Raw genomic sequence first — 20,335 nt, 5'->3', positions numbered from 1 at the left:
ATTGTCGCAGGAGCAATGCCGTGTCACCGCGTCGAGAATGTTTTCTTTTTTTTTTCTTTTGGAAATACCGCATTGGGCCATGATATACCCTGCCGTGCATGGATTTGAACATAGCGTGAACTTTTATCTGAACGTGAATTACATGAATTGTGCGTAATGGACTGATCATTGTCATTATTCACAGACAATTCAACTCCTTCCTTTTCAGACACCAGCTAATTGTATATAGCCTATGCCACGCTGGTTTGTTTGTGGTACATCGATATCATCCCAATGTATAACATATTATTGTTTTATGGAACAAAACAAGCTGAAAAAATACCGTGCCGTAAAAATTAAACTGACAGGCACTGCCTTCATATATGATTATTTGAACGACATTCAAAGACAGAAAAATAGTAATTTCAGTACAGTCCATATTCGTATAATATATTCTACTCTTCTAGAACATGACCACACATGAACAGACGGTGTATGAAACTGATCAACAGTGCGTACACTTTGAATCATGAATAACATCAGTAATCTTAATATCGCCAGCCTATGATATTGAGAATTTATTGTAAGAAATAGATAGATAATTAGATAGATAGATAGAAAGAAAGAAAGATTGCGAGAGAGAGAGAGAGAAAGAGAGAGAGACAGACAGACAGACATACACAGATAGAGAGAGAGCATAAGAGTTTGCATTGACATCGTAAATAGCTGTTGACTGGATGGCAAAAGTTTGGTTAACAGATAACATTATCTTACAGTTCGCATTACATCGTTGTGCTCGGGAGGGGGTTTGATGCATTGTGGGCTATGAGTGTCTCAGACTTGATCGAAAGGTAGACGTCTCGTTCGTACGAAAGGAGTACCGCCTTTTCCTGCCGCAACAAATGATCCTGATGAACGCCCTGCGGTACTCCTTGTTAAAGCACGTGTATATACACGGATTCACTGCAGACGACACATAGCCCAGCCACGTGAAGGCGATGAAGAGTTCGTCTGGGATCTTGCATGTGGTGCAGAACCCGTTGGCGAGGTGCATGACGAAGAAAGGCAGCCAGAGAATGATGAAGCAAGCGAAGACGACCACCAGGGTTTTGGCGGCCCTCTTCTCGCGCTTGTTCGAAAGCATCTTCTGCCGCGTGTCGGGCACCGCTTCGACCACGGTGCTGCCGTAACCCAGCTTCTGGCCCGGCTTGCGATTCACGTGGAAGCTTATGCGCAGAGGGCGTCGCCTGTAGTCGCTCCCCGGGGAAGGGGGCGCCCCGTTGCCCTGAACCGTGAGGAAACTCTTGTCCGGTGAAGGGGAAGGCGGGGGCGGTGGAGTGGAAGAGCGGGACCGCGACACACATTCCCGGGTGGGTGAGGGCTGTGGAAGCGTCTGACCTATACACCTGTGTTCCGTAGCCATGGACGCTTTGCGTCCGCGAAGCTTGCGCACGGCGCGTACGTCCACAACGATCATCACCGCCAAAGGCACATAGAATGATCCCATGGAGGAGTAGATGATGAAAGTCTTGTCGAAGAATCCACACGCCTGGCCGTCCTCGCTGAGCGTCTTCTCGGGGTTGATGAAACCCTGGATGAACAGCGGTGCGCAGATGGCGATGGAGACCAACCAGACGGGAATGATGGTACCGAGGATGCGCTTCTGGGAATTGACCCTCTCGCGGGAATACATGAGTGGGAAGGTGACTGCAAGGTAGCGGTTGACTGCGATGGCGCAGAGGTGGAGAATGGAAGCAGTACAAAGGAGGACGTCTAAAGACAAGTGTGTTACGCACAGCCACAAGCCGAATCCCCAGCCGCCTCGAACCTGAAAAATACAATGTGACACAAAACAAAACTGTTAATGCCCTGGATCAATTCAGTGCTTGTCAATTTTGTTTTTAGTGCGCATGAAAAAACAAAAACAACAAAAAACAAAAAAACAAATACGTAACAATGGGTCCGCAGACTAATATTGTATACTTTTTTTTTTATAGAAGATTGTAACAAAACGTACACACACATACACACACAATAGAACTTTCAAAGGATTTTGATGATAAGTTACAACAATATTCTCAGGCGTTGATATTACTATTGAGCACTGGATTTACATTGACGATACACTATGTCTAGTAGGTATAGGGCCTCTGAGTATTACAAAACAGTCTGTGACAAAATCAACAGGAAAGCAGAACCAACTCTGACGATAACAACTTGTCACTTCAGAGTTCTGCCACGGTGCAACCTGAGGTTCACTCAGTGTGTTTGGGCTAATATTTAGCATTTACATGCTAAATGCGCGAGCTACCACTGGATACTGTGCTTCAAATCCGCTCCAAAGAATAGGTTATTAGGATAAAGTACCTTACATGTAGGGCGTAGGGGCACAGCTGCAGCTACCGGGTATGATGATGATGATGATGATAATAATAATAATAATAATAATAATAATAATAATAATAATGATAATGATGATGATGGTAATGATAATAATAATAATGATAATAATAATAATAATAATAATAATAATAATAATAATAATAATAATAATAATAATTATAATAATAATGATAATAATAATAATGATAATAATAATAATAATAATAATAATAATAATAATAATAATAATAATAATAATAATAATAATAATTATAATAATAATGATAACAATAATAATCAAATAAGCCTTATCCACTTACTATAGCCACAGCAGCTAAGCCTTATTTTATGTCATAACTTTGAAAACGTTTATACCCGTCAAAGCTCGCTTCATAATTTGATTGATGAACAAATGATAAGGCGGGGAATGTTTAAATATTCTTATTTCCTTGGAAAATTTCACAGCCCGTAGCTAGAGATGAAACCATGGAAACATCTCCGGATCCCACATCATTTTAATTCTGCATTCTACATAGTTTCCTTCCTTTTAAATAATCAGGTTTGTTGCACGTTAATAAAGTGTCCTTACGAAAACAGCTAAGAAAAGAAATATGACAGAAATAAAAAGAAAGAGATGGGGAGACAGATTATTGTGGCTCGTCTGTCAAACCAACAGGCTAAGAACACTCGGATTAACAAAAATATATAAAAAAAGTATGTGCATTTTCATCCACGCGTAGGATGTGTTTATGGATGATTTCATTGAAGATTTAGTAATGGCCAGGATGACTCCGCCCCCCCCCTTTGACAGACCAACGAAATCCCCTTGATGATTTGACATTTCCATAGAACTCATGAGAATTAGTCGTTTTAGGCTCTTCCTGTATGAACATGGGCTAAAACATCAACAAAGCAATCCTCCGTGGACCTTCAGAATTGCTTTGACAGGCACGAGCTAGATATGACTGTGTTGTCCATTCCGCTTCTTAATTGATGCCCACAACTAGCATGATAAGCGAAGTTTAGGCTAATGTGGGGTAGTGATGATTGCAATAAAGATCTTGGCGCCATCGACTGCTGCTTTCCGCTTTCTAAACACAACTTCTTCACAATTTTCCTCCGTTTGGCACGTCTCACATGTAATACACAGTTGTTTTGAAAAACACATTTTTTCCCCTTCACACCAAATGCCTCTCTAATGGAACATATTATATGTTTGTATCAATGAGCCATGTTTTCTGGCATTCGTGACAAAGCACCAAGAGTTTTTTTTTTCCATTTTGGTGCACCACGGACAAAGGTGAAAGTTAAATCTGCCCAGGCAGTCGCGCTTGAGGGATGGGCATCGATTTACGACAGGATTGAAAAATTTATATCAATAAGGCGTTGAAGTCGTCGTGAACAGTCGTAGATAAACGATAGGTATCACCGCTGCCGGGAAACGTGGAGAGCTCGCATTACCGTGTCCTAGCAAAGATGGAGGAACAAAATAGTAGGGCCAATTTGTCTTTATTTGATTTATATTCATGGCCAAACATGCTGCGGCACTGCGACCGGTAGCCGAAATGGTCATAAAGCGGCAAACACATAGTACATAATGATATTACGTTTGGACAACCGTTTAATATAACACAGCATCACAGCATAGAGAAGCGTGGCCTGTGCACGTCACATCCACTTCATTATTTTGACGACTTAGATAATCACAAATACACATTGACATCGTATCGGATAGGGAAGGGACAGAGATGAAAGAATGTCACTATATACATTAATTTCAGGTGTTGACCTGAGACATTTCCCGTGTCAATCATTACAGAAGCATTTTTAAAGTAATCAGAACTCATCATGTACTTTTTTATCTGCATGCAGGCATCTTATTACACAGTATAAGCGATGCGCTACTCCACAAGGCTAAGGGACAATCCTCCATTGTCAGTATAAAGCGTAATGGTCCCAAGTGGTAAAGACATTATGTCTTTATGTCTAACAGTCGCTTTAATTCACATGCACTCACCAATGTGTAGATCTTGGTGTGGGGACGTAATGGACAGGATGAATGATCAAGAAAGGCAATAGTCTTATGAATGAGAAAGTAAGATTCAGTGTCATACATATCAAAATTCATTTTTTAATCTTTTAAGAACACGAATGAAAATAGGTACATAGAGTAAAGTTAATAAAGTTTGGGAAAGTCTTCGTAGTGTGTTGCTGTTGTTGACGTTGTTGTTGTTGTTTTCCCTCTGTACAAGATGGCTGGATAGCCATGGGATCTATAATTGTGTGTATTTGAGGCTGACCACTTCAACGGGTTCTATGCACCCTGCTCCTTGCGATGAATGTCAATGCATTTACAAGATAATCATGTTCTATGAAAATGGCGGCGGCGACCCCTTGGAAGCAATATTATGCTGGGTTCCTGCTTGTTTATGAACGGGATACCACACCGTGACAGATTGTGTCACTTATAATTGACTCATTGTGAACAAATTGCATCCAAACGCATCTAATCGTATCAGCACGTATCGACTCGCATCACCTCGTATCCAAACGTGACATTTCAAAGAAGTGAGCAAAACTTCCACAATCAGCTACGATTTGCCAATCGTGGGTATCGCAAGAAAGCGGGAACGTAGCAGAAGGCCATAATCTGCCAGAGCAACTTGCATCACTTTTCGCGAACAGAGTTGAGGTAATCGGGAATGTTTCAAACGCACTATTGCCCTAAAATGGAGGACAAATTGTGCAAATACCCTATAGATTAACATGGGAAATACAGTGACACATGGCCAGGATTATAGCTCTTACCAGCATGAAAAAACACAATAACTCACACCTCGATCAAAACTGGGAAAGAAGACTGAGAAGGAGAAAGAGAAAGCCAGATCTCATATACTGAACCTGAGTGAACCATGTCTCATTTAACACGCACATTAATTTACATACACACACACACCCTCGCGAAAGACTCTAAACCTAATTCATCAAAGCATCAACTACGCCAAGCGTTCACATTCATCTAACTGCATGAATTTGCATTTGCATATCCGAAATCTTCTGGTATCCCCTGTAGCATCGGTTATCCTGTTCTAGTTTTCTTAATCTGAACTAAATTCTGGCCCATCTATCAAGATTGGCATCCAGCAGCAAAATTTTGTTATCTTGCAGATAATGTGACTAAGTTGGAAAGAATAATGCATATAAAAAGATATGTTGCACCCCCAAAAAAGGCAAATTCATGTTAATATTGAAGAAAGTTTAAAAAAATGTGCCTACACTGACTGAACAACATCATCTATCATGAATTCTGTTGGAAGAGTAAATCTGGATTGAAGGTGTTGATGTATAAGCTAACAAGATTTAATATCGCGGCATTCATAACTGTAGTGGTTACAAATCACAGACACTCCTCGCCTTTCAAAAAGAAATTAAAAGCTCCCTAAACCCTGCCACACTTGCAATCTATCTATATACGTGAAGATGGGGTGTATGGTATTTCAAGGTAAATTCAAGGTAAATTCAAATATCTATGCTTGTTCCCACTACCCAAGCTTAGTGCTGAGTTACTACCGCGGTACGGAAGGACTGGAAAAAAGACACGTCTTAAACGTGCCCCTATGTATCCATCCCAGTACAATGTGATAAGTATTTCGAATAGGGCGGTAACAAAAGTTTGATCATGCTAAGGGTGGGTGGCAATGTGTTATTTCTGTTCGAGAACATTAATCAAACCAAATTTCAACTCAGAAATCAAAGGCAGAGAGGAAGATCCCTTTCTCGTATTGTGTAGTGCGCCGCCCCATCTTCACCACTCATTGTATTGCCGAAAGAAGAAGACTTCGCAGACCTACGATAACTTATCGAGTGATTAATATCATGAGAAACTTGGAAAGAGTCAATGTTATTGTAAGACGTGAAGACGCAAAAAGCCGAGATCACTGCAAGGTGCCTGATAGTGAGTTATTTTATATTACAACAAATCAACAATTTAAGTGATTAAAAGCTTTAAATACATGAGCGAGGAAAGCGACACGGGGTTAGCTGAGTTAGGGGCCTCTCTATCATTCTGGAGCAACCCCCCCCCCCACACACACACACACAAACAAACATTATCTCACGCCACTTGGAGAAGGTGTAAGTCCATAAGATATGAAATTGCTCCCAAATTCTACACAACTCGAGAAATAAACTCACACATTAAGGGAAAGGGGGTCCGTATATGATGATAGGACTTGACCCAGAGGTTAATGCCCTAGTTCAGCTTCCTTTGATAGTAGATTTGGCGTTCTTGCGCCTTATTATGAATGTGTTCTAAAATACCATACGCAGACATTTTTGTATACACGAGCTATACACCTTGTAGTTCAATAGAAAACTCCGTGGTAATAGACATCGCAGAGATCGGAAATTGACTCTTGCACATCTTGTAATCTGATATACTGAGATAATCTTGGTGATCTTGGAAATTTCAGAGGACGAAAAAAAAAGTATCTCGTTGGAGTATTTTGATTGGTTGTAACTTCGTGTGACGTCTTTCTAGTATTCACTCCAAGGATTTGAGTGATACTCTACGGGCAGGCGACAACGGGAAGATGACTTCTAGAAGAGGTCAATAGACATGTGAACTACACGACTATTAAGTAACTGCAGATGGAATAAGAGGCGTGTGAAGAGGTCAAATGGGATGGGAAGAGGTGATCACGTGACACTTGTTCCTCAACCACCTTCCCTATCGCCTTACAGATACGAGAGATAGCACTGCTACAGGTGATTGATAACGGGGACCATTTTGCCGGGCTGCTGTTTTGCAACCTACAGGTTTTAAAGCCATGAACAGCAGTCATACATCACCAAAACTGGGGGGAAGATTCGAAAGCCGGGGCATAGGGGTGTCGGTTACCTCAGCAGGGTGCAGGGACATTCTGCCAGAAGGCGCAGTGATACAAGGGCAAAGAGAAAAGGGAGAAGAAAGAGGGGTGTAGATAGATGGAGGGAGAGATGGAGGGAAAGATGGAGAGAGATAGATAAGAAGAGTAAGAGAAGAAGAAAGAGTGGAGAGGATGGAGGGAACGAACTTGAAAGAGAGGGAGAACAGAGATAGAAAGAGAAAAAAAAAATCAATACTCAGAAACGAAGGAAAAATGAAGAAAGAAAGAGGGAAGGAGGGAGAGAAAGAGATTGATTGGTGTAGTTGATTAGTTTGTTTGTTGATGAAACATTCGGTCGCGATTTCCCTACGAGAATAAACAGATGGAATTACAAGACATGTATGAGGGAGACACAGCAAAATCAACGAAAACAGACCCGGAGAAAGTGCACAGTCAATGAGCCTCATGAACTTGGATAATAATGCCGACATTTAACATTCTTCAATGCACAGATGCGTTGCCAGGCATATTTCGCATCATCTCATAGAGCAAGGTTGCAGGTGCGAAAGGCATGTCATGTGCGATCAAAGCGATGGCGAATCCAGAAACGGGAGCGATGCATAATGAAAACACAAACGCGGTCCATCTTCGGAATGATTGTATATTACCTGTTGTCTCTGATTTTGCTTCATTTCTCTCATGTCGCGAGACCTATCAAAATCGTGAAATTTATTGAGCGTTGACACGGAGAAGGGGGTGGGGAGAGCACAGATAAAAGAAAATGGCACACTTCCATCAGCAAATATACCGAGGGTAGATGGGGGTGGGAGGCTCCATTTTACCTGCAGGGAGCAAAGACAAGAGTGGTGATACAACACCGCTCCGCACCGCCTCTACCATCCATCAAAGTCTAAAGACCATTCTCACATCAAGTCCGATTTGTTCTGGTCATATGTTACGCTAAGTGAAATTCAGGGGACAGGGTTAAAGGGAGGATAGCGCTGTCGCAACCCTGAACATTAGATTCGTTTCATAAGCTGGTATGTTGTAGGTAATTCAGACTTTTCCTCAGAACAATAAACCTGGAAACTTCTTTAGGAAAGAGGAGGAAACAACTATAGATTCCCAGTGAATATATCGGACCCCGAAAAAACAACAACATTCAAGTCGTTATTCTCGATACAAAGGAGAGAGTATTCTCAAGTGACAACTATGCAAAATCTCGTTGCTTTCGTAAAAGGAAATAGGGATATCGATAACCTTTAACCTTTTAGTCTTTTGACTTTCTCTTATTACTTCCAACTTCTGAAGGATGTACACGTAAAAAGTCTTTTAATAGCGCAGGGATAACTACGCTATCGAGTTCTTTGAAAATGGAATAAGCAGCTTGGGTTAGATTATCTTTCATTAACTCTTAAGACTGTCGCATGAAATCTGTGTGAAACACCTGAATAGACCAACTTACCTACTGAAATCCTGTGCTTTGGTTCATTACCTTCATTATTATGTATGTCACTAGTTTGCCCAGTTGATCTTTAAAGTGGATGGCTAGTAACTGATAAGTGGGAATCAGTAGGAATGCTGGGGGATGATTGTTCCAATTCTTGTGGGGTTCATTTAAGAGTACATTATATATCTATTGTTCTGTGAAAATTATTTGCGTCAGAACGGTCTCATATTCAAGCAATGTGCAGTTTAATGCCCCGTCACTGTACAGGCATGCTAACCTGGAAACATTTAACTGCACATTACTTGAATATAAGACCATTTTGAAGCAAATAATTTTCACACAACAATAGATATATAATGTACTCATAAATGAATCCCACAAGGATTGGAACAATCATCCCCCAGCATTCTCACTGATCAGTTACTAGCCATCCCCTTTAAGCATCGTTAACAACTTTATTCAATGTCAACTGAGGTAAAAATCTTTTCAAACCAACGTGTTTCTAGGATAGCATATTAAACGTAATAAGTACAAATCTTTAAGATACGACAAAGCTTCGTACTTTCCTATTATTTCCCTTGCCCAAACGTACAACGTGATATAGTAAAACAGCAAAAGATTAATTGTTGTTATAGAAAAACAGATTACTTATGAAATAATAAATTGATACAAACAGGAATGAATAGACATGAAAATCAAAGAAAGTGTGAATCAAAAGGTAATACGCATATTGGACATATTTATTGCTGTCAATCAGTTATTCTGTGTCTGTTGTCTGCAGAGGAAAATATACGGAACAGCGGTCTCGCAAGATACATTCTCTGATTTTTCTACCATGGTTTCATGAATAAGCGTCCCTTTAAGACTCGAGTAAATAAACCGGCAAATATCGGAGAACCGATGCCTGTACTTTAACCGTCATGACATACGTAAAAGACAGGGAGGTCAAAAATATATTCGGGTCATCTTTAGTGTGCAGTTGCAGTTGGTTTCGTGCTTATATCAATCGCATTCAATTCGAACAAAACTTATGATCGAGGACAGCTCTTTATATAGGGTCCTGGGAAGTGCAGACATTGGCGTATTCTGTGTGCCAATTCATCAATACGATCACCATGCTATGAATGGAGGACACATATATAGCTCGATAAATGTAGCGACAGTGTGGAACGTAATAGGTATACTAAGTAATGTACTTGACTTGGACAATAGTATGGATGTACAATAGCCTGACCGAGATAACTGCCAGAAGAAGACACCACCGCATGATAAATTTCGAGATAATACTCAATCCTTCTCCGGGCATGCCGGGCAAGCAGTGCGTCGAAAAGGGCTCTGTGCTAGGGAAGAAAGGGGTAATCCGCTCCAAAGGGCGGGGACTCGTGTGGAGCCCACGGCGTCTGCCAGAATTGAATTAGATTCATTGATAGGAGAAGATGGGTAAAGGGGGAGGGGGTGTGGGGGGAGGGGGGTCGAAGGCCAATTGAATATTGATCTCTCTCGGATCGTTTTATTTTCTTCCTGAATTGTGGTAACTAATATCCCCTGCCCAGACCACTCACTGTAGAGTTCTCGACCAAACGTGAAAAGGATATAATAAATCCATTATGTCATAAAAAAAAATAAAAAAAATAAAAAGCTCTAGGGTATCCTCAACTCGTCTACGCATAGACAGGAGAAAATCAGGTGGTAGAAGAGCAATCATTTTGCCATTTTTGTTTTCTAAGTGATTATCTGAAGCCATTTATATTCTGGGCAGCATTTAGTCTTTTATTTTTCAAAGCACCGTCACCTTACGTGTGTTACACAGTTTGCACGTATTTCGATTTTCATTGCATTAGTAACTAATGTAATGCCCACGATTGGTGCCTTGTGTTTATACTTGGTTACTGCTGCGATCACTTATACTGTTATTTACATTAATAGTGGTCGTCGTACACGACGCACCGCATAACACAGACATGCCTGATTTTGTTTGGAATGAAGACTTCTGAGGACTAATAACATGTATGTACCTAAAAATGTACATTTAAACTCATCCGTTGTGCTTATGTCGTCATCTTGATTGTAAGACGACTGGAAATGTTTGCATGCAAAGCAAGTGAAAAATTGAGTCCTTGTAATGTCTTTATTCATTATTTTGACAAACATACGTTGTTTTCTGCGGAATATCTTAAGTGCTTCTCTACATCCGATGTTGATCTCTAGAGACAACATGAGAGGAGATACTTCAAAGCCAGAGGCAAACACATTAGAAAGAGAAAACACAACTCCAAAGTACACTCTCACATGTTACATTACACAGCTGGATTTAAACGCCACGGCGCCGAGTTTTTTTTTTTTCGACTGAAACAACAAACATAACTTTATTCATTACACGAGATTATGTTACGCAAAAGGCAACAACACAAAAGCAAAAGAGCAGCCAAATTCATAACAGTTTTAAGAAAATGAAAATATGCCCACTGCTTTCTAAAATAACCAATATTTGTAACGTCAAAGTTCACTTGCTGTGGGTTGTGATTTTAGTTATATCACTCGAAACAGCCTGTCTCAACGGCAATAATTTCAGTGAATGCCTCGGGCATGTAAGTTTGAGTGAAAAAAAAACACCCCCAAAACCAGGAACTCCAATACAAATTCATAGGTCACTTTGTGATAATTACATTCTCTAGGAAGTATGATATCTAAGCACTGGGGACTATCTGTCCGTTGAGATTTTCTCCGTTTCCGGTAATAGAACAGTCGGCGTTATTTCTTCCCATGATAGAGTTCTCCCTTTGTGTGTTTTGTTGCTGGTTTTGACGCCACGGGCCGTGTCCTTTTGGTTCGTGTTTCCTCTTGGCATTTCCGCTCCGCCCGAACTCTTCTGATGAAGAATAACTTTTACTCGTCCTACGTTGAATAGAGTCAATCTAAAGTTCAAGTAGGGTCACGGAGATAACTACCAAGTCCCTTGCAATACGTGCTGTGATTTTTGACAAAGTTCTCATATTTAGAATGCGACGGGTTCATTTTATATCATATTATTACATAAAATTGACGCATCAATCTTCCTCATCATTGAAGACTTCAGGTCGTCAGGTGTCAGTTGTCAATTTTAGTAACATCAATTTCGCTTCCATTGGAAACGTTGCCGTCTATTTTTATACGAGATCTAGAACCGTTTTCATTTGGCGAACCAATTTTGAACAACTGTGAGTTAAGGAGACCCTTCGAACTTCACATTACCTATTGTGTTGCCTGGGATGTATTCCCCATACCTCTCAGTCTAGTACAGTTGTGTATGCAATCCCCTTTCTAACTTTATCTCTTTCTTTCTCTGTCCTCTCTGTCTCAGTATTTCCTTTTATATTTCCAATTATTACGGGGCCGCTGCGTTTCTTTTTCGGGCCTCCAAAATTTCGAATTCAAAGATTTTAGTGGCCCGAACGGGCAACCCGAAAATAAAAAAATGTTAGTGTCGAGCCGTGAACATACATACCTACATACATAACACATACATGCACGCATACACCCTTACATACACATAATCTTTCTGTTGGAACTATATAGAAATTACTGAAATTTCATTCATATCATTGTCTATTAAACCATCATTCTATGTGAATTCTTATTTTGGCTCCTATGAGTGGACGAAAAATTTATCTGCCCTGAAAGTGCTGGTAACACTATAATGAAGACATCAAAAGAATCGTCAGCCTGCAGAGAAATCAATAAGTGTGAATATTTGAGCGTAGAAAAGAGAAGCAACGCTCACACAGCTGCATTTTTCCATTTTGTCTACGCAGACCCAAGATCGGGGAAACACTCGTTGGGGGGTACGGAATGGCTTAAGAGGCGCTTTAGTTTCCCGTACGCCACTCAGCGGATCCGTCCCCTCAGACGACACGGAGGAGCGCGCGAAACCCAAACCGCCCTGACTTCCCGATTTGTCGATATTCCGGCTGTCTAACGGAACAGGTGCGTGCGCAACTCGAGAGACTCCAAATGGCTCGGGTTTCCTTCGCTCTCCAACCGAAACCTGTCCGCCTATAACGCTGCAAATTGACTCTCTGAAGGTGATACGCCCTACCGTTTTGTGCCTCTTCTCTTTTTTTTCCTTTTCTTCTCCTCATATATCATTCCTAGTGGAATGATTGAAGTTACGCTCTTTTTACCACTTTTATTTTTGGCACGTACCGCCATAGGACGCGTGCGTTCGGGCATGTTGAAGTTTTGACAAGCCGCTTATTTACAAACTAGGAAATTCCCAAATATGAATAAACAATATCAGATATAATTACAGACGCCATAGAAAAGTGAATATTTCTTGTAAAGAATGATAAAAACGTAGGCCTGCATTTTAATGGGATATCTCTCTTTTAGATGACATGGTCACAGTAGTTGGTCAGAAATGCTACTTACAGATCAAGATAATGGACTTCATTTCTACCTGTCTCACCTCCCTGATTTCTACCACGATCTGTCTGATTTTTGATGAGGTAGAAAAACGCGTGTTTCATAAGACCCCAAGAACATGATTTTTCCTAGTAAATGGAAATGACATTCTGTGTATTAAGCAACTACAGTCATGCTGAGCAGTACTGCGCAACTAAAACAAAGGAAATTAAAAAATGATAACTATGAAAACCCAGTTCTGTTCAAAGATCTATCGAAGCTTGATGTTTGTTAATTTACGGTGAATGTTACACATGTAGAAATGATCACTTTATATGCCGCTCCCTGTTTTTGATCGACTCTTGCTTTAGTTTCTATGTTTTCCCGATCCAGCTTTACTGCAGCAGGTAACTCTGTCTGTGTATGCAATTTGTATTCGTGTACCAATTTGCCAAGTTGAATGACATAACCACCTTTCCACCTGTCACCTGTGCATTCCCCTATCTATACCTGTAATCTGCCTATTATGTTTGTGTGCCTGCCATGTTTGGTTGTCTCCTTCACCCATCTCCTCGTCACCCATTCCTTCTATACCTCCTTCCCACTCACTCTCCCTCTTACTGTCTCTCTCTCTCGCACACACAGACACACACACAGACACACACACAGACACACACACACACACACACACACACACACACACACACACACACACACACACTGTCTCTGGTGCAACGATGCTTTCTATGTTTTTTTTCCCACTCATCAACAGCGCTATTGCGCACAATATTGAAGAGACAATTTGTGAGCGCCGTGTGCCGACAATCGGGCAGGCACCTGTGAAGGCTGTCTGTGGATAGAGTTCTCGATTAATTCGGAGACGGGATCGAAGCGGGCGTCCGCCCGGATGAGACGACCGTCTGCTTGTGATGTGCCCGCCCGACAGCGCTAGCGCCTTCTCCCCAGGCGATGAAAAAAAAAATGTTCCGTTTTAAACGCGCATGATATGCACACAAACAACTACATGTTTATCGAAGAAAGGAGAGGGATGGGGGCGGAGAAGGGATGATGGGGAACACGGAATTTAAATCGAATATCACCGTTACATTTCGACCTGTCAAATGTATGCACCGCAAGATTTCCCGGAATGACTTAAAACACACCTTAAAAAAAAATCTACATCTGATGTTTACAACAGTGTAGTTGGCAATTACATAAGAAACGATTATTTGTATTATATGTATATAAGAATATCTGTATAGCATCTGAAGGCATGAAATGGCTAAATTTGTGGAACATTCAATAAAGAGAATAACAGTGCTTTTGAATGATTAGGCAAAGACCAAATAACCTTTCAATGCATGAAATACAGCAGCGTTATATATCAAGAATTGATCCCACATTATTCTCCCTCCCTTCACCCTTTTCTAGAGTCTACAAAAGAAAAGGGAGCGGGGAAGCACGAGAACAGCCGACGAAGTGCCCTTGAATATATGTTTCATCGAATCTTCTCAATGTAATGAGTTTTGATATTGCAGGTGACGTTAAATGCCGCATGAAGGCCGAAGAGATCCCTACATTGGCTTTGCATGGCGTGAAAGTGCACATGATACTAGGAGAACATCATCTAAGGTAAAGACAAAAACAAAAACAAAAACATGTGGCCCAATACATTGGTTTGGCGGAAGTAAATCCGAGTTGTCGTATCACACAAGTCGCATCATAAAATCATTCAATGCTCGGTTTATGGGCTGGGAACAAAGACCACCAGCCATCAAAACCAAAAATAATTGAAAGAAACAGATATGTCTAGCCGATTTCAGAGGTGACAATGGGAGTATATTCATTCTACTAATTTTCCACTTCATTTCGAATCAAGGTCTTTTCAATGCTCTGTGCTCATAATCATAAGTGGAATGACGGTTTGAAGTCTAAAGTAACCCATTTTTATCATTCATAGCTACAATCATTATGGCCTCGTCACTGTTATAAGCCTATGTATTTTACGGAATCAAGGGAGTTAGCAGCTTTCTGGAAGAGACGTCCAAATCTGCATTTTTTTTTAATGCCAACTGTTATCATTATGTTACAATTTTAATGGCGTTGGAGAATTGTGAAATACATTTGTACACACCTTCAATAATGAATATTCGTCCATTGTTTTTGAACTTTAACCAAACAAACTAACATAGATAACGCAAGGAAGGCATAGCTCCTAGGAAAAACTAAAAGAAAGCGAGGAGTATGCATGGACGTTCAGCCTATCAGAGCAAAGGCAAAAGGCTGCCGGACCGAATGAATTTAGAGTGCCAGGAATAAAAAAAAGATAGAAAACAACTGTTTTCTGAGACTGTTTCATGAAAATCTGTAGAAACCTGTCTTGGGGTCGAATCATGTGTGATGAAATACCTGTCTCATTCTTCTAACCCTTTTTGATTGAAAGTATCATTTATTTCACGGGACTCAGAGTGGCAGATATACAACTAAACGTTAAGTATCTTCCTATATTCCTTATTAAAGAGTTATGGATGGTGGAATTGAGCCCATGAAACAGCAGCGGACAGCGTTTTCAGATGAAGAAATGATTGAAGTAGATGGGGTGCATGAGTATTCCAGACATGTTTGTTTCGAGTCAGATGTCCTCGGAGATATCTTCCGTCTAAAAATGTAAATCTCGTTTGGAATAAATCCACTTATCATGTCCCGACAGTGATGGGTTCACTCCGTGAATAGTACACACGGAGCCAGAAACTATAGGGCGAAATGGAGCCACAGCGCGGATGACGTTTTAGATAGATAAAGCTCGTCCCTCCTCCTCAATCTTCGATTTCCATCGCGAACATGAGTCGTCATCGGCAACCGATTCGTATTCATATCCCTGCATAACGTCCAATTGCTCCTTTCCCCTCCCGCAATATAGAATTGATGTGACCAGAGTTGACTATTGCCGAGGCTGTGTCATTACAACAATGACTCAAATATCAAACCAACGACAATAGAGAGTGAGGCGAGGGGAAAAAATAAATGGTGGTCTAAATTGCAGGGGCCGTCTCTTATTTCGTGTCGAACGTATCCCTTCTCCACTAAAATGTCAATGTCGCGGGTGGAATGACTGAGCTCAAGAGCTCGTCCTGTAATGGCGCTGAGATCCGAGAGCAACTGAGAGTTGACAATGAAGGACTTCCCGACATGCACGGTGTCCTGGACCAATGTCAATCTAGCTGTTCCTACAGAGCCATTTCACCAGATATGTCACAGAACATACACATTTACAAGAAAAAGAAAAAGAGAAAATAACAAACGAGAAGAAATAAAACATTCAGGGCCGATAAAAAGAATCGAGTTTCGAGAGTGCTTGCGCCATTCAGTCCAACCTCCAGTACCCTTACAGAAAAGATTTCTTCCTCTATAGAGAGATCTCGCTCGGATAATGAGATACACTATCCTCCTTTTATGGAGTGAAGTGGGCTATATCGGCCATTATAATCACGAAAGCTTTAAAGTATGTTTTCTATCTGTGCTCGAAATGGTTTCATATCTTATGATAATCTTTTATGTTTTATTTGACGACAAAGCTAGGAATCCCTCAAGAATGTAACATTTTGGAATCATTTAGCTCTTATTATCAGTATTGGGATATTTCATGGAATTCATGATGGTTGTCCTAATAATTCTATGATTATCACATAATCTCTCCCCAATCTATGATTGGTACTATTACGTAATCATTGTCAGTGGCTTTATCATTGGTATCGTTGATAAATGCAGATTTCATGGACTACGCCAGCTGAAGAGAGGCTATAAAGGTTATCAATTTTGTTAATATGGATGGGACGGGAAGCTTTGGAAACAAACTTTTTAATAGCGCTGTGTTCTTCCGACACGCCATAAACCAAATACATCACTCGAGTTCGCAAAAAAGAGGGCGTTTGCAAGCCCCCGTGCTGTGTGCGTGTCAGCGGAAGCTAAATATATCACAGCTACACGCAGACCTCGCCACGGGTGCGCGACTACGGGTGGATTTGGCACCAGAGAATTACCCGCGTATACATAGGCAGGTTTTCTAGTGATTCCACATCTAAGGTAGATGACTAAGTAGCGACGACCTATTCTACGCCTCCGTTGACTGACTCCATTAAACATCAAATCACACGAATTCCTACGTACTTAAAACAAGTTTGAATATCTATCATTGAGCTATTATTTCATAGTTTGAGTGTTTTGCTCCAGTTACTATGTTTTTCTTAACTGGATGATGTTCTGGAGCAACACTAGAATAAAGAAAATTAACGTCGAATCCTACAAGACAAAAATCATCTCTTAGAGACAAGTTGAATTCTATACCTACTTGAAATAATACCTTGATAATAGACACCTTGCAAAATCCTAAACGATAGATTTTGAATATATATATATATATATATATATATATATATATATGTGTGTGTGTGTGTGTGTGTGTGTGTGTGTGTGTGTGTTGGGTTGCATTTGGCAAGAATTTCGATCTGGGTATATATACTTCATAAACGATATTATGACAAAGACTGCTGAAACGTTAAAATCGTTATTACGGAGAGCAAAGACTTTTTTTTTTACTTGAATATCTTGGAAATATTGGAATCATCTCGGTTCCACTGTGATTTATAATGTAGCAAAGACAGGACATTATAAAGTTGTAATTACAAAGTTGTAGATTTGTTTTGTTATGTTTTTTAATTGAAAATAATTTCGAAATGGCTACTTATGATTTACATTCAGTAGAATTCAATAGTTTACCGTGGTGTCTTGCGCTGGCCTTAGTCAGATAAGTGTCAATTTGGCAAACCTGGGCAGTTGACTACACTCTATAGACTACACAGAGAGTTTCAGCTTCAAGTCATGCTCGGCTACGAGTGCATGGGAACGAAGGCTACTATTCTTACGTCACAATAATAGCTGAGGCTTCCTCCAGGCCTGGGAACAGTACACCAAATTGTTTACTCAAGGTGTGACAAAGGAAAATAGTTACATCATTACTAACACTTCCAAGAGATTATGATACAATTCTGTTAAAAAAGAAGGGAATTAAGGAGTGAGGTGATCCTTTAATTTCCTCAGTTCTTTGCTCGGACACACGTTTTTAGGTTACTCGTAAATTATCTGATTTTTTTAAACCTTAATGTCTGAACAAAAATATACTTCTAGTTTGTTGCAGAGGGCGATACACGTTATAGGATGAGCACGACCCGTAAGTTGAAAGCGGTTAAAGCTAATACGAAAGTATAGAAGCGGTTGGTTAGGCACCTAGCGCTGTGTTGACGTAGCAAGTTGACCGTTAATTAATGTAAGCGTAAGTAATATTCGTAAGCTCGGTCGGTGTTGCTTTGATAGAGCAAAACAACGATGTTTTTGTATCCGTCTAATGTCAAGGGCAGAAACGAAGCAATAAAACTCGAGTTAGAGAGAGGGAGAGGGAAGACTGGCCGAAAATACACGGATATAAGAGAAAAATGACCCCAGAGACTCTCCCTCGCCAATTAAATTGGATTAATGCTGATTCGATATCAGACCACCGAGTGGATACGTAAGCAAGGCAGGATCGATTGTCAAGATACGGGTAGTGATGAAAATAGACAGTGGTAGTCTTTCTGCCAGACCCTATGGCGCCTGATACCCAGTGAGTTCATTGTCCTTTACTGGCAATTAAGTCTCTATAATTCACGAATGACAGCGTTGTTGAACAAAATACGTCTCGAGGTATTTGACAACCTTCCATCTTTGATCAATTTTCTTTTTTTTTTGGGGGGGGGGGACGGGGTGGGGGAGGTTGTAAACTGACAACTTGCGATCTTTAGATGAATTTTTCAGGTTGATTTTATTTATGCGAAGCGTAAAGTCACTGTTTACCATTGGGAGCACTGATTAAAAAAATGTTCGAGTTATCACATTCGATGCATATGCTTAGTTTAGTTGTATCACAAAACATCCTACTATAAAGATATCGCAACGAAGCTACAAATATAAGGAGATATCACAAACTTTCTTAATAGACCATAATACTGTATAGACGATTTCTTCAAGATACAACTATGCTATTGTTCACATTTTGTATATTTAACAATATTCAGCATTGATTATACTGATAAACATTTTTACATTCGTTATTTCTATCCGTAACTCACATTTTAGAACTATTTTAAAGCACTAAATCTGTGGGGTTTTTTTTTCATCTGCAAATGGAAAATAATGGCTAACCGCTTTAACAGATATGAACTCCTTCTGTCATCTGGTGAATTTCGCTTCTTTTGGCTCAGATTAAATGACATATTGTAAGCATGTAGAGTTATGAAAAGATTTTAACATGAAATAATATTATCTTTAGTCACATTCTGTGGATATTCATTTGATCTCCCATGAGAATTACCCACGAGATATACACTGCAGTTTAGATGAAATTGCTCGTTATTTTCACATTTTGCTCATTAGTCAGCATTATTACGCAAGTTGATATCAATTATGATTATGTGTGGTCTGATCCGCATGTCCACATGCATGAGCATAGGCTTACACATCCCCAAACATATATTATGCTGATGATATTATTGGGTTCGTGAGTATATTGCTTGCGAATCAAGTATTCCTTAGTTTCTTTCGTTTATTCCATATATCACACAAACGCCGCTCGCACACACACAAACACACACACACGCACACAAACCCATAGACTAACCAATACTCATCCAAAGACATACGTCATGAAAACAATATTCATGGATGAATCATGCATAATATTGAGAAAGAAAAAAAGAAAAAGAATATTGTGCCTCGTTCCTCTAATACTAGATGACAACAGAAATTAACATCAACGTTTTCTAAGACCGCCACAGAGCTCGATATTTTCCATTCCTCTAGCTCGCTCACTCTATCATTCGAATTCGAAACTCATCTTTTGATCAGGCGAGTAATGCCATTTTATCGCTTATTGAATGCGAACAAAAAATAAGATGGCAGAACGAGAGAAAAAAGAGACCGAAGGAAAAATGATAAAAAGAAAGAGAGCTCCCAAGTGAAAAATAATGGCAAAATTTGTTTATCCCCTATTTCCTTTATGCTTGCTCTACTTATTTTCCATTGAGCCCGGCGCATATCACCCATACTGCCATTTTGATGATCAGATAATGCCTTTTTTTTCTTTATTCGAAAGCGAATTTTCCCTCAGGGAATATAGCAATAGCGCAATTCCATTTCATAGCCATGCTATTTGGTTAGTTCTTATCGTTTCGGACTGTTTAAACCT

General features: G+C 40.1%; 1 protein-coding gene across 1 annotated transcript in view; it reads right to left on the bottom strand.

The window, feature by feature from the left end:
* Positions 1-802: 802 nt before the first annotated feature.
* The window catches only part of LOC140241954 (D(2) dopamine receptor B-like), an 84,139-nt gene continuing 64,606 nt past the window's right edge, over positions 803-20,335 (bottom strand). The window contains exons 2-3 of the mRNA XM_072321700.1: positions 16,129-16,286; positions 803-1,807 (exon numbers count right to left, since the gene is read on the bottom strand). Of these exons, the coding sequence (XP_072177801.1) occupies positions 803-1,807; positions 16,129-16,286 (1,163 nt within the window). The remainder of the gene's footprint in view (positions 1,808-16,128; positions 16,287-20,335) is intronic.

This window comes from Diadema setosum, chromosome 18, assembly GCF_964275005.1.
Source record: "Diadema setosum chromosome 18, eeDiaSeto1, whole genome shotgun sequence".
Classification (NCBI taxonomy): Eukaryota; Metazoa; Echinodermata; class Echinoidea; order Diadematoida; family Diadematidae; genus Diadema; species Diadema setosum.
Note: the sequence above shows the minus strand (reverse complement) of the source record. Positions and strands in the feature narration are given on the sequence as shown.